At 48.2% G+C, this 12,708-nt stretch overlaps 6 protein-coding genes across 6 annotated transcripts; 5 read left to right on the top strand and 1 right to left on the bottom strand.

Annotated features, from left to right (window-relative positions):
• Window positions 1-1,475: 1,475 nt before the first annotated feature.
• LACBIDRAFT_306378 (uncharacterized protein) lies at window positions 1,476-2,072 on the top strand (the record flags this gene model as incomplete). Its single annotated transcript, XM_001885234.1, has 5 exons — window positions 1,476-1,534; window positions 1,595-1,673; window positions 1,727-1,740; window positions 1,795-1,893; window positions 1,946-2,072. The coding sequence occupies 5 exons, from the start codon at window positions 1,476-1,478 to the stop codon at window positions 2,070-2,072; spliced, it is 378 nt and encodes a 125-aa protein (XP_001885269.1).
• Window positions 2,073-2,434: 362 nt separating this feature from the next.
• LACBIDRAFT_306379 (uncharacterized protein) lies at window positions 2,435-3,368 on the top strand (the record flags this gene model as incomplete). Its single annotated transcript, XM_001885235.1, has 9 exons — window positions 2,435-2,465; window positions 2,524-2,539; window positions 2,589-2,628; window positions 2,688-2,788; window positions 2,845-2,891; window positions 2,942-2,954; window positions 3,005-3,032; window positions 3,082-3,139; window positions 3,199-3,368. 9 exons carry the CDS (start codon window positions 2,435-2,437, stop codon window positions 3,366-3,368), a joined length of 504 nt encoding a protein of 167 aa, XP_001885270.1.
• A 592-nt stretch (window positions 3,369-3,960) lies between these two features.
• LACBIDRAFT_167839 (uncharacterized protein) lies at window positions 3,961-4,830 on the top strand (the record flags this gene model as incomplete). Its single annotated transcript, XM_001885236.1, has 5 exons — window positions 3,961-4,292; window positions 4,348-4,474; window positions 4,532-4,566; window positions 4,622-4,715; window positions 4,771-4,830. Coding segments are annotated over 5 exons (648 nt in total), but the record flags the coding sequence as incomplete, so codon positions are not given.
• Window positions 4,831-6,373: 1,543 nt separating this feature from the next.
• LACBIDRAFT_320159 (uncharacterized protein) lies at window positions 6,374-7,648 on the top strand (the record flags this gene model as incomplete). Its single annotated transcript, XM_001885237.1, has 8 exons — window positions 6,374-6,467; window positions 6,525-6,627; window positions 6,680-6,737; window positions 6,791-7,027; window positions 7,078-7,162; window positions 7,212-7,294; window positions 7,349-7,426; window positions 7,481-7,648. The coding sequence occupies 8 exons, from the start codon at window positions 6,374-6,376 to the stop codon at window positions 7,646-7,648; spliced, it is 906 nt and encodes a 301-aa protein (XP_001885272.1).
• A 192-nt stretch (window positions 7,649-7,840) lies between these two features.
• Window positions 7,841-9,255, top strand: LACBIDRAFT_295122 (uncharacterized protein; the record flags this gene model as incomplete). Its single annotated transcript, XM_001885238.1, has 7 exons — window positions 7,841-8,102; window positions 8,155-8,230; window positions 8,286-8,362; window positions 8,418-8,556; window positions 8,603-8,885; window positions 8,944-9,112; window positions 9,167-9,255. The coding sequence occupies 6 exons, from the start codon at window positions 7,841-7,843 to the stop codon at window positions 9,109-9,111; spliced, it is 1,005 nt and encodes a 334-aa protein (XP_001885273.1). The 3' UTR covers window position 9,112; window positions 9,167-9,255.
• Window positions 9,256-10,535: 1,280 nt separating this feature from the next.
• Window positions 10,536-12,682, bottom strand: LACBIDRAFT_295123 (uncharacterized protein). The gene is made up of 5 exons (XM_001885321.1): window positions 12,657-12,682; window positions 12,480-12,600; window positions 11,921-12,179; window positions 11,679-11,857; window positions 10,536-11,632 (listed from the first exon to the last, which is right to left on the bottom strand). The coding sequence occupies exons 2-5, from the start codon at window positions 12,515-12,517 to the stop codon at window positions 10,738-10,740; spliced, it is 1,371 nt and encodes a 456-aa protein (XP_001885356.1). The 5' UTR covers window positions 12,518-12,600; window positions 12,657-12,682; the 3' UTR covers window positions 10,536-10,737.
• Between the last annotated feature and the right edge of the window lie 26 nt (window positions 12,683-12,708).

Here is a 12,708-nt window from a genome sequence, read left to right on the forward strand (position 1 = left end):
ATGTGTACATAGGTGTGCATGATGGTCGTCTTCCGAAAGGATAAGTGTTTTAAAAGCCTCCAGCTTGATTCTACACCAGGAAACACAAAGTAGCAATCTTCTTTACTGCTGGTTAACGAAATACGGGGCATGCTTGATCAAGCGCATTTCGAGGATGATTTGAGGTGCCAATTGCTTTCTACCTACCAGTCTTGTGGTGTCTGCGTTCCGTGTCAATCTCGCCAGCTGGCTTCGACCTGAGGGAAACCCAAGTTCAAGATTTTCTGATCAAATGGACACCCACTTCATGATAGATGTTATCACGTCGTCGTGCTCCGTTCTGAGAACGTATCAGTACTTATCATCACCCTTTGATGTCTAGGTCAACGTATACACGTCAAATTGGTGGCCTGGGACTGTTCTGAGGTTGAGAGGTTGATGACTCTCGCTTTTTACTATATCCAGGAAACGCACCTCTCGATTGCATCAATACCGTACTCTGCACATATGCGCAATGTCGTCCCCACTACGCTTGACGTCCCCTCAGCACCTAGAGAAGTACAAAGAAGAATGACCTGGCAGATCAAACAAAACGCTTGTTTGCTGCTACAACTGGAGTCAAGAACAAACAAAAGTAATGCCACCTTTTCTCCCAATTTTCAACGTCCTCCGCTTCAAATTTAACTGTGCCGAGGCTACAGCATTTTGACAATGTTGTGGTGCAAGGAATATGCTCTGCGGAGCTGGAGAAACCCGGATGGCAGGCCAGCAGCCTATTGACACAGCGACGGCCACCAAAAAATTCTCTCGGGCCTGACATCCTTTGTCTTCAACTCTGGCTTTGTGAATCCCATGAAGCGCCTGCGCCTCAAGCGCGATTATTACAAGGCCATAGAGAAGCGGAGAGTCCGTGGTGCCCAGATAATCTAGCCAGTTGCTCTGACTCGCAAACTAAAGCGCAATTAAATCATTTGCAAGTGTCGAGGCTGCGGATCCCTGAACTGATTATCCTACCTTGGGTAGCATTTGCAGTGGTACGGGCGTGTACGGGGGAAACCGCAGTTTGAACACCCACCAAACTCCGTTTTGACGTTTTATTTAAACTAAGTATTGTGGACAGGTTGCGCGCATTTTCATGCCCATTGATTACAAAAAAGTATCAGTGTTCCATCTAGGAACGTCCCATCACCAATGTTGCGACTTCACTGATCATCAAACTGAGGATACCCAAAGCAGCGCTATACCCTCCCTTCCACCTACGACAGGGACCTTCCGAAGCTGTTTTAAAAAGATGGTGCAGCTCACAGCCACGGTAATACCACTGTTTGCTCCCTGTCACCCTTGTTCGAAATTTCAATGCCTACTTGGGTCTTGCAGTACGCGTTTCATCACGATAGAGTCATATAAAAAGTGAGTGGCCTCGCACTTTGATTCATAGTCGCTTTCCTCATTTTACTCTTCCTCTTCAGCTGCGACTTCTGCTATTCTGTGAAACCATGCTCCCATTAAGCGGCTCCCTCAGAGCCGCTTTCTTGGGCAGCGTTGCCGCCTCATTGTGCGTCTTCACTACACTTGTCCATTTCACATAACCGTAACAAACCTATTGCTTTCAAAGCCTGTACGGAATCACATCCGTCCAGACGTTTCTCTACTTTCGGAATACTTGTGAGGATGGACGTCCGTTCAAACTTTTGGTATTTATTTTTCTTGCATGGTTTTAGGTCCTTCTCTGACACACTCTCGTTAGATATTTGGCCTATGGTTCGCACTTTTTAACATCCCTAGTGCCTTTTAACCCATGGCTTGATTGTTCAGGCTCTTGGATACATTACATTTGGCCTTCACTGTACATGGACTGTATTTCTATATCGTTACTTGTATTGGAAATCCGGAAGTCCTTCTCTCTCCAACCTGGTGAGTCTTCTGAAATCCTACACTCTCAAGTAGTACTAATTAGTTGCCTTAGGACGCTGCTGGTTCGTTATTGTACCTTTCCCCATGCCGTTGCTAACGAGCTGGACCAGACACAAATATATTTTACGGTGATTCTTATTAATCTTGATAGGTCGCGAAGCAGGAAAACTAATGAATGAAATTTTGTCAGTCCGTGAGCAATCTTCTCGTTCGCAGGTAAAATGCTCTTGGCTACCATCTCAAGTCACACAAGTGCTCAATGCCCTTTGATCTTGCAGTGTGTTCGCTCGAAGGGTTTGGCTTCGTACGTACATAGATGCTTGGCACAGCTCTCTTTCCTGTTGTTCATAAATTCACCACTTTAGTGAAAGGCGGCAAGAAGATAGGGAGAATCATTTTACCACTTCTTATCGTAAGCAAGCCTGCCGTACCCAATACTCAAATTTGTACTGACTTTATCAAAGGTTTTGATTTCGCTCTTTGTCTTTGGTGGGCACTTTTATCCGGAAATTTCTACAAGTTTTATAACAACCAAAACTGAATGTTTGCTCAATTTTCAGTCTGTGCGTTTGGTAAGTGAGGTTCGTACCTTCCACGCCATTGGTTAAGATTCATCATATATTCTCTCAGTCTATGCTTCCAAGTCGTATGATCCTCGATTTTTTGTCCGCTGCTGAATGACAAAAGAAAATCAGTTTTAAAATTGCTAACTATGTCCGGATAGATCAGATTTCGGTCTGTTTTGGTCCACGCGTTCTTGTCGTTTGGATTATTGAATACTTCCATTCCCGTAGTATCTGCTCTACTGCAGTCTTGGAGGTTCTGTTGCAGCGGACGCCCCGGTCGCGGGCTCTTTGTGTGCACTTCTTTTTGGCAATCGCACGGGTTTCAAGCGGTGCGCGATAAACCGTATTACATTCATCGTCGGGAAACTAACAGAATGGTTTTTAGAACAGACTCGTTGGTCACGAGTTTAATGGCTTTTACCATTAACACAGGTCATTTTTTGTCTTCGCGCCGTCCTTTTTCTGCTTACTCTTTTTTCCAGGTCTTCTCACAAGGTAAACTTTCTCTGGTTTTTCCCTGCTGCGTTAGCTAACGGATTACAAAGTATTTGCGCCATAGCTTGCTTTGTCACTGTAAGATCGTCAACTTATCGAATTTTCTTTTTTGACATGTTTTTGTTAGTATGCCCTCTGGCCTCAACGACTCATCTTCATGGGAGTATACTTCGCTCTGAGCAAATGTACGTTTTTTGGACTGAATGTTGTGAAGATTATGTTTCCAACAAAACATTCTAAATAGACATCAATTCTTTGCTTGCGTCCTTAAATGCGCGAGGGCTTCTGCGAGACAAGGGTTATGCTGTCTCCATAATTCCATCTTGCATGGTTGCTACACCTTTCACCTGTCACCCCCCTATGACCTCTTGTGATTCCAAAATCAATGTCATGGGTTGTACACCAGAGATGTAAACTGGTATGTTGAGCCCCTTGGCGTGCTCCCTGGTATGTTGAGCCCCTTGGCGTGCTCCCTGGTAGTGTTCATCACATAGACTACACCGAGTCATTGTAGAAATTTCCGTGTTCAAATTCGGTTCCAAACGACAATAGCATACGCTCTCCTTGATGATGCCTCCTCTTCTTGTATACTAGTAATACTAAGTATGTTATCTTGCCTTTATTCCTGTTGAAGATGTTGGATTGCCAAGGTGCGATCACATGACTCCGCGACTCGAATTTTGATTTTAATCATTTGTCATGCTTACACGCGTCTTCAACTCCCCCCGGCGGTTTCGGGCAGCTCTCAACAGTTTTATAAAAATTTGGAGGGCACTGTGGTATGAACATGCATGCGACTGACGGAGAAAGCGAGTCGGACAATTTCAAGCTCTTCGACAAGTGACGGTCAGCCACCCTGGGCGTGCTATATATAACGGACCATTTGGTAGCTCCTCTCCAAATCATACTCTCTTCTTATCCATATTTTTTTTTCATACAATCGATGCATCCACAAGTTGCTTCACTCTTCGACAACGTCTACGAGGATCTGGCCGCAGCTACCCTAGAGTTCATTGGCACGGCGTTTTTTCTTTTGTTCGGTCTGGGGGGTATTCAGGCTAGCACCGCGGAGGACACGGCGAGCGGTCAGCCACCAGCCTCGGGCATCGAACATGTTCTCTATATCTCAACCTGCATGGGGTTGTCTCTCGTTGTATCCGCCTGGCTCTTCTTCCGCGTCACTGGTGGACTCTTCAATCCAAATATATCTTTTGCGTTGCTTCTAGTCGGGGGTCTCAAGCCACTTCGCTTCGTGCTGTTCTGCATTGCTCAATTGACTGGTGCGATCGCAGGAGCTGCCATCGTTCGCGGTCTGACGTCGGCGCCCCTCTCTGTCAAGTACGTCCGATCTTTCCTATCCATCCGTTCGTTCTGACGCTGCCATCACCTCCAGCAACGTTCTTCAGCAAGGGACGAGTGCCGCACAAGGCGTTTTTATTGAGATGTTTATCACCGCGGCGCTTGTGCTTTCCGTTTTGATGTTAGCGGCAGAGAAACATGAGGCCACTCCTTTCGCTCCCGTAAGCACACTCGTCCCATCCGAAAAACGTCTTCTAACACTCATTCTCAATTTATAGGTCGGGATTGGTCTTACGCTCTTTGCTTGTCATCTGTAAGTTCTGGTCCTTCCTCATTTCAACACCTATTTTATGACGTCGTCTTTCAAGTTTTGCGGTTTACTACACTGGCGCGGCTATGAATTCAGCAAGGGCGTTTGGACCAGCTGTAATCTCTGGATTCCCAGAGCCCCAACACTGGGTGGTATGTATATCACGATTGAGTTTTGTTCAACGAATCACTGATGCACCGACATTAGTATTGGGTTGGGCCGTTCTTGGGATCACTCCTCGGTGCAGGCTTCTACGCTACCTTGAAGCAGTACGTAAACCTCTCGGAGATTTTTGGGTTGCTCCTAACATTAAGTGATGATAGCTACAAGTATTGGCATCTCAATCCCGATCAAGCTACCAGTGATTACAGGAAATCGCCTTCAGATCCAGTGGCCCTGCTGAAATCAACTGCGGAAACCTTCATCAATGTCGGAGACGAAGAGACTCGCAATGGGTGTGCGTCAAATGAGGAAGGGGTCAGGGCGACGGGCGATGAAAAGTCGAGCAACGCTACCTCGTCACGCACGAATTTCAGCCCGGTCTAATGCCTGTCTATTCAAGGTTGCGCTCCCCTCGATGATTACGGCCTCTTAGAAAGATTCTTGCGTCCTAAGCTACCCTGATGCGACAGAGATAATATATTACGGATTTATATGCGAATTCTTGACCCTCCCCCTTAAGTGCATGCTTGCTCTAGAATTCAGCCTTTTTTTGTTCGTGCTACCGGCGATCCCAACCCAGATTTATTTTTTACGTCGCTTGCGGGCTTCTATCCCACTCGAAAGAAGTAGCAAGTGCGTTAGTTGTATGAAAAATCCAGGGTAGGTTTTCGATGATAAGAAAAGATAAGAAACCATGCTAGCTACGAGTGTTGGCGTCTTAACCCCGACTACCAACAACCTCGGACGAAGCAAAGGTAGAAATTCTGTGAAGGCTAGTTAGTACTAACGGATGGCATCACCATTTTAAAGCACTAAGGAAAGAGGGACTACGTTGATCACGGCCGCCCTCATGGTCGAGAATATTACTGTACAGTACGTTGATTTAAATACCATATGTGCTTCAATATTTCAATACTCAATTGCGTTCTCCGACTTGAAACGTACTTTCTTGATTTCACCTACGGTCGGATCCGCATGCTGTAAATTTCTGCGCGTATTTCACTCTCTCAGTGATTCAAGATTCCACTCCCCTTGGAGCAATCAGGCGGTCAAGTACCAAAAGTTCTGATGTTCATCGGTTCGTCAACGTTTGAGTCTTGTCGTCTCTACTCTTTTCTTCTTAACACCATAAACCTGATGCCACTGAACATTCAAAATACATCACGAAGTCGAATATGTTGCTAGATCGCTTCGTGATTGAGTGACGCCACTTGCTACATTGGCGCAGAACAGGAAAATGCATTGGGCGTTGCTTCTGAACGCCCTCAACGTCCACCTGAACTTCAGTAAGCACCCCCTGAACGTCGAGAAGGTGGTTATCCGAAGTACTGTTGGCATCCCACCCGCGGTGTTTGCAAGTCACAGCGCCTTCCGCCAACGATCGGGACCCAGCTTTTGACCTCGATCGTTGTGAAGCCTGGTTCAGGCTATATTGGAATGGCTATTTTAATCCAGCTGCTGGCCAACGACGCTCTCCTCATTTCTTCCTCCTCATTCACTTCCAATGTACGCAGTTTCCTGTTTTCTTTTGCTCGCCTTGGTGGTTCTCCACGTCCACGCTCGCCCGACCCACTCCGACGTGGAGCGGGGACTATCACCAACGCACGCGTCTTCCCCGCCGAATTGCTTTCCGGCGATAGGATTTCGAATGCCAAGCACCGTACCGACGACCTTGGACAACTGGTGGTGTGACTATAGCTCTGAATATGCTTTTGTGGGATTCAGCTATGAGGTTACAGACTGTACGACATCACTCACCTCCTTTACCCCGCTATGGTTAATTTCCACTAACCGCCTAGGCCAAAGTGTTGCCGAGCTACAGAACGACTTCACCAACATAAGAAATACCTTCAACGGCCGCTACGTGCGCATATACGGCTTCTGCGATCGGAGTAGCTTTTAGTGAGCGACTTTGTTTACGGCTTCAGGCTCGCGCTGATGATATCATCTCCAGCGACGACGTCGTTAACGCTGCATGGCGGGCTGGTGTAGGCGTCCATGCGCTCATCTGGGTACGTTTTAGTTGTATGTGCGATACGAAAAAGGCGAGCTGAGCGACCATCAGTTTGGTTTTGACGGTGACAATCTTTGGCAAGGCCGGAGGGACGCCCTCTTTCAGAGCCTCAGTTCTAATGCAAAGGCGAAATTCGTTACTCGCGCTGTCCAATTCGGATCGGAACCGCTTTTTGACAAAGTCCTTCCAGAAGATACGCTCGCCCAGCAAATCAAGGCCGCAAAGCAAACATTATCCAGCCTTAGGATACCGGTGACTATCAGCGAGCTGGCATATGGGTACCAAGAGGTAAAAAAATATAACGTACCGCAGGTTTTCAGATGTTGACGTTCTCATAGCAAGGCGGGGCGCAAGAAATATTAAATGCCATTGACATAATTGATGCGCATATGTTGCCATTCTTTTCTGCTCAGGCATCCACTGGTGAGTTTCCCGCGCCCCATAGTATGTAACTGATCATTTTCGAGAACAGCAAGCAAATCTTGGCCATTGGTCGTGGGAGACCTCAACTGGTTTGTGGTGCATGGGAATGGAAAGAAGATATATCTCACAGAGGTTCGTCATAAAGGTCCGAAGCTGGGTGATGAAAGCCCTGACATTTTGACGTAGAACGGCTGGCCGTCCCGAACATCTGAGGGCGTGCAACCAAATAGCCCCCAAGCAGTGGCTAACGTTGAAAATGAACAAGTGAGTCTTCGGCAGTTATTGTATAGAATTAAAACTTTGCTCACGATGGATCAGGCGTACTACGCACTGCTCGACCAACATTGCTCCGACTTCAAGGCGGTGGCAGGAGGGGGCGTTGGTTGGTTTGCACACATATACTCAGAAGATATGGAGCCAGGATACGGGATTTACGGAAGTAACGGCGCCTTGAAGTTCCCTTTCAGGCCAAGAACGTCGTGTTGAAGAGGATCGCTGCTGTGCGGCTATCATGTATATCATTTTGTAATATTGTACAGCTATACTACTCACCAAAGACTTTATGGCATAAAGAACGAGAGTCCTTTGCATAATTAGAAATGTTCGCCGTTGAGGAAGGTGGGCAAGTCGCATTTAAATTCTTTTGAACTCCGCCAGCCCCTCTGCTCACCGTTCATTATGGCCTCCGCATCATCATCGAGGGCTTTAAACGCGATATTACCTCAGATACCCACCGCTCCTTACGAAGCTCATCAGAAAGCCAGGACGTTCGCTTCGAGATACGTGAAATCGGGCCAATATGACACCGCCATCGACGTGTTGTTCCAGAGTGCAAGAGAGCTCCTCAGGACTGGCCAGCCAGGCAGCGGTGTTGATCTGACGGGGTTCATGCTAGATGTTTACGAAACTAAAGGGGAGACTGTCTCCGAAGAGAGCAGAGGTCAGCCTTTCGGAGATCTTTCAAAGAAAAGGGCTGATCCGACGAGTAACAGCAAGGCTCACACAGTTGATCGCAATGACAGGCCCAACAGGGGGCTGGAGGAAGACTATCATTGATAAATCGATAGCGTGTGTTCTTACACCATATTCATTATCTGAAGACTCAAAAGTCTACTTCATTCAGGTGGTCCGCTAAACATGGCCCATGTCCCGCAGGCGATCCTGACTTGCACCACTATGTCGGTGAACTGCTCTACAAAGGTTATTCATCCCGGATACTTGTCGCATTTATCCTCACTGACACTCAACGCTACAGAGGGCGCGTTTGAAAGTGCAGAGGTCCACCTTTTAGCCTCGGGAAAACGCGACAGTGCGCGACTTCTTGCGGAGATGTTTGTTCAATGGTCATCCGCAAGTGGTGCATACGGTGTCTTCGCTCTAAGGGGCATTATTCCGTGAGTTCATTCATAAATTTACTTTCAAATGCTAAAACCCCCTCAGCTATCTTCAAAATGGCAACATTTTGGCAGCACGCATATTTATCAAACACCTCACGTCCGCTCTCCCCTCTAATCTTACCTCTGGTGCTTCTTCAATACCCGTAGGGGACACCCACGAGGTGACGCTAACAAAGGATCCTATCGTGAACTTCTCGCAGATGGCAGTTCTGACATGTCAACGCGCACAAGGCGACAAGAATAAGGTCATGAGGGAAAGCTGGGTCCGCCTTTGTGGTACTTACCAGAGCAAAGGGGGTCTTCTCGCTTCCAAGGAAGTTCGCCAAGTAAGGCTTCTTTCGTTTCGAGCGGCATACATGGGAACTTACATCACACATTCGTTAGGCCCTGAGTGAACTTGGCAACCTTTATTTTGCTATTCCTCCTCCTCGTGGTCAAGCTCCCAACCCGCTTGGAGAAATGATGTCATCCTTGTTCGGCGGTGCTCCTCAAGGCCAGCCAACGAGGAGGACGTTGGCGCCTGCGAACAGTGTACCAGCTGGTTTAGATTAAGGTCAGTACTACTAGTCGGTCGTAGCTCATCCGAATCACGCTTACGCGTCTGTAGTTTTTTGCTTTTCCAGCTGTCTCATGTCGTGTAATATTGTATGATGACGAATATCAAATTTGAAACGACATTCCAGTATGTCAGGCATCACGCGTACTTCTTCAAAGTCCTCCCTTATTGTATGCAAGCTCTCACTGCTTTGCCCCGGATCCCGTCCCCAACCGATCAATGCAGCATCCGGTGCCATCATTGTACATCTTCTCCAACCGAATGACTTTGACTTTCTTCGCACACATTCCAACTTCGACGATTTCGCGTGTAGATTGTGACACAGACCTTGGATGATAAGCCTCGCAAATGAGTAAACCGGTCCCAACGGTCCCCCTCTTGAACCAGTCGACCCCGTAAAGGGAAAAATGGAATCGATAAGACATGGTTGGCTTCATGGTATCATTCACTAGCAGGGATGCCCAAATTGATAACGAACTGACCTGGGCATTCTACCTTTTGATAGCGGGTCGGATCCCCCTGCTCATCGTCTCCACTGCTGAGCTTCAATGCCAGCCTAATGGCCAATCCCAACACCACCATTGGCACGGTTTTTCTAGGCAACCTTGTCGCAGCAATGTAAGTGTAATCTCAGTTCAATCTCGAAGTCAAGGTTGACGGAGAATTTCAAGTCTCTACGGAATCACCTGTCTCCAGATGTTCATCTACTGCAAGGACTACTATCGAGACCGGCCATCTTTTAGACTTGGTAAGTTGGCTTTTCTCACTACATAACTGTTGACGCCCATCGTGTTCCCCGACAGGTCGCGTCATTATGCGTATTTGAAGTTCCATTCCTCCCCTGACTATTCGTTAGGGTGTTGGATACCCTTCACATGCCAGTGGTTTCCCTGACCCATGGCTCGTATCATTATCTTGTTGCCAATTTCTTCAAACCCGCAGCAATGGCTGACCCAACTTGGTATTCTGGATCTATCTCAATCGTGACAGAATGCTAAGGCTAACCCTCCTCATGGGAGTCTATTGGTCAACTGTCCTCTACTCGGTCAAATATGTCGGCCGCCTCCTCTACCAAATGTGGATCAAGGTGGGGGAGGGTTACACTGCACCTCACGATTGCGACTACCTTGAAACATTCAGAGTCCCCAGGTCCACTGCCTCTTCACATACCCACTCTTCGTTTTTTTAAGTCGATCACGACAAAGATACTTTGCGTGATAGTTTTCAAAACGACCGTGGAATTGGCATGGTAATTGGGGCTTCAGGTAGAAATCATTTATCAGCCCGCATCCCAATAACGGACTGGCGGCAAACCCAAGGTACATCCAGGATCGAGGACAATGATAATGAGTTTATAAAGAGGATTGCTTCCAAAAGCCAACAGAGGTTTTGGAAGGACCGCTGATCTAACACAAGAGATGGGGGCGCTACAACGTTTTTCATGCGGTCTTATACACAGGAGATGTGTACACAAAAGGGGGGTAGTTGTGGGTCGTAGAGAACGATATGCCTACGGGACATGGCGGCGGCCTGGTTTAGGTATTGAGGGGATGCTGAGCCGCTGAGTCGCGACAAGCTTGAGGGAAGCAATCCCCCACAAACCCATCAACAAAGACGGGACATCAACGCTCATCAGCACTGGGGCCAGCAGGCGTAACGTCACTCTCAGGAGATCCGTGGTCACTCAACAACGAATCTTCTGTCGTTACAAGCCTACCCTCCTTCCTCAGGCAATCCTCCACGAGACGAAGAAACGAAGCCCCCTCCGTCTCCACCACCTGTAACATCCGTGTGTCGTTAAACTGCAGCTGGTATTCCAGTCCGTCACAAAAATCGCGGATGTTGGTGATATGAGCACGCATTCGCCGGTGGTACTTGTCTGGGTCCAAAACAGGGGGGGTATCGGTGCTTGATGTTGGTGATGTTATTGGCGGGGAGTCTTTCTGCTGCACATGTTGTTGTTTCTCCCCCAACGACGGCTCTATCGACGGAGGAGGGAGGCTATCCATTGGCGGCTCTGAATCGTTATCGTCATCGTACGGTTCATCGTCAGCCGGCACACGTTCTGTGTCCTCACGCTCAACGGCTGAGGCTGAAGTTGGCGGTGCGACAAGCTGCGGTGCGATGTAACTCAGCCCGGTAGACTGCCCTGTAGCGCCTGACGACCCAGGTCCAAACGTATGACACCCGTTTATCCACCCAAAACTCTCCCAGATCCCTTGGGCCACCTCAGGAGGCAGCGAAGAGTCGATGTACGGCTCATGCGCGACGTGATGGTGCATCCGCACCGTGATAATCCGGACCCCAGGTTTGTTTGAATCGCGGGAAGAGATCAACAGCCGACTTCGACATGGATACCGCGGCTTCGCCATGATATCCCCGCCAGTCGTTACGCGGGGTTTGGGAATGATTTGCGCCACTCTGGCAGCTTTGGACGGCTTTGAACGGTGTGCTTCGTCTTGAGAACACCAGAATCGTGTTTTGTGCCCGTTGTTGATGTGTGGGTGGTCCTTGACGCTACCGGGGGCGTCAGAAGGGAGAGACGAAATTGAGACTGACGCACGTAAATCTGTAACCAGTAGTCTTCCAAATCTCATGCGTTACAGTCTGTATCCGTTGCTTATGCGTAACCTCAGAATCCATCATCTCGTAGCTTCCATGAAAATCGACCTGTGAGCTCTGCTTGAAGCGATCCTTGAGGGCGTCTAACAGCTGCTGGCGATCTTCATAGTTCGCCGGTTGCTAATAGACGGCAGAGTAATGTCATATCTTTGCTCCAGCAACGAAATAACATAGCTCACGAACCTCATTATGATTTGCTCGTCGCAGCGCCTTGTCCGCACTCCCTGAGTCATTCAGGTCTCGTTTCCGCTTGGTTCCTTGAACGCTCTCTCCCCATGAGCTCGGTCGGAATAGTTCTTTTGAAATGACGGGTGGGCCCCCACCGTCGCGTGGCGTCGCGGAGACTATGGCGTGGAACCGGGAATATCCTGCTGCGGGCGATGCAAAGCTTGTCATGAAGGAGCCGGAGCCGTTTAATTTGTCGTTGCCGGCGTCGAGTAAGCTGTAGATTGCGGGCAGCAATGTGGAGGTCAGAGACAAAATGGGTAATGAAAACAAACATCGGTGATTCAAATTGTAATAGTGACTCCATTGACTCCATGCTACAAGTACACGTTGTACGTCGACGCAGTGGTTTGGAGTACATGAAAGCCACATATTCGTAGCATAAAGCGTTTTATGGAAGTACAATAGGAATTTAGTCCTTAGGAGGTGTTGAAACCTTTGCTTTCGGCGGCCATTCCAAAACCGTCAAGCCACGCTTCAATCTGTCATTCCTAGCACCCGCCACACCAACGTGTACCGCGTGGTAGAATGGCGTCGGCGGAGCTTAATTGGCATGTCGAATTCAGCGGCGCTAAGCCAGTATTCGACGTTGGTCGCTTTGAATGCGACACGTTGGAAATTATCAGTTAGGAGTCAATCTGCGATGCTAGTAAACTCAAGCCATGCCATGTCGTAAATTCAGCAAGACACCCACACATAGATAGCGCCGACTCGCATCGGCAGTCAGAGTCCTCGTTGCGAGTATG

This window comes from Laccaria bicolor, genomic scaffold (genome assembly GCF_000143565.1).
Source record: "Laccaria bicolor S238N-H82 LACBIscaffold_30 genomic scaffold, whole genome shotgun sequence".
Classification (NCBI taxonomy): domain Eukaryota; kingdom Fungi; phylum Basidiomycota; class Agaricomycetes; order Agaricales; family Hydnangiaceae; genus Laccaria; species Laccaria bicolor.

What these genes read in the sequence shown, in the direction of transcription:
- LACBIDRAFT_295123 (XM_001885321.1), bottom strand. Translation starts at nt 12,517, where the DNA reads ATGCCAATTAAGCTCCGCCGACGCCATTCTACCACGCG. An exon ending in GACGAGCAAATCATAATGAG is followed by an intron (nt 11,858 to 11,920) that starts GTTCGTGAGCTA and finishes GCCGTCTATTAG; the next exon opens with CAACCGGCGAACTATGAAGA. An exon ending in ACTACTGGTTACAGATTTAC is followed by an intron (nt 11,633 to 11,678) that starts GTGCGTCAGTCT and finishes CGCCCCCGGTAG; the next exon opens with CGTCAAGGACCACCCACACA.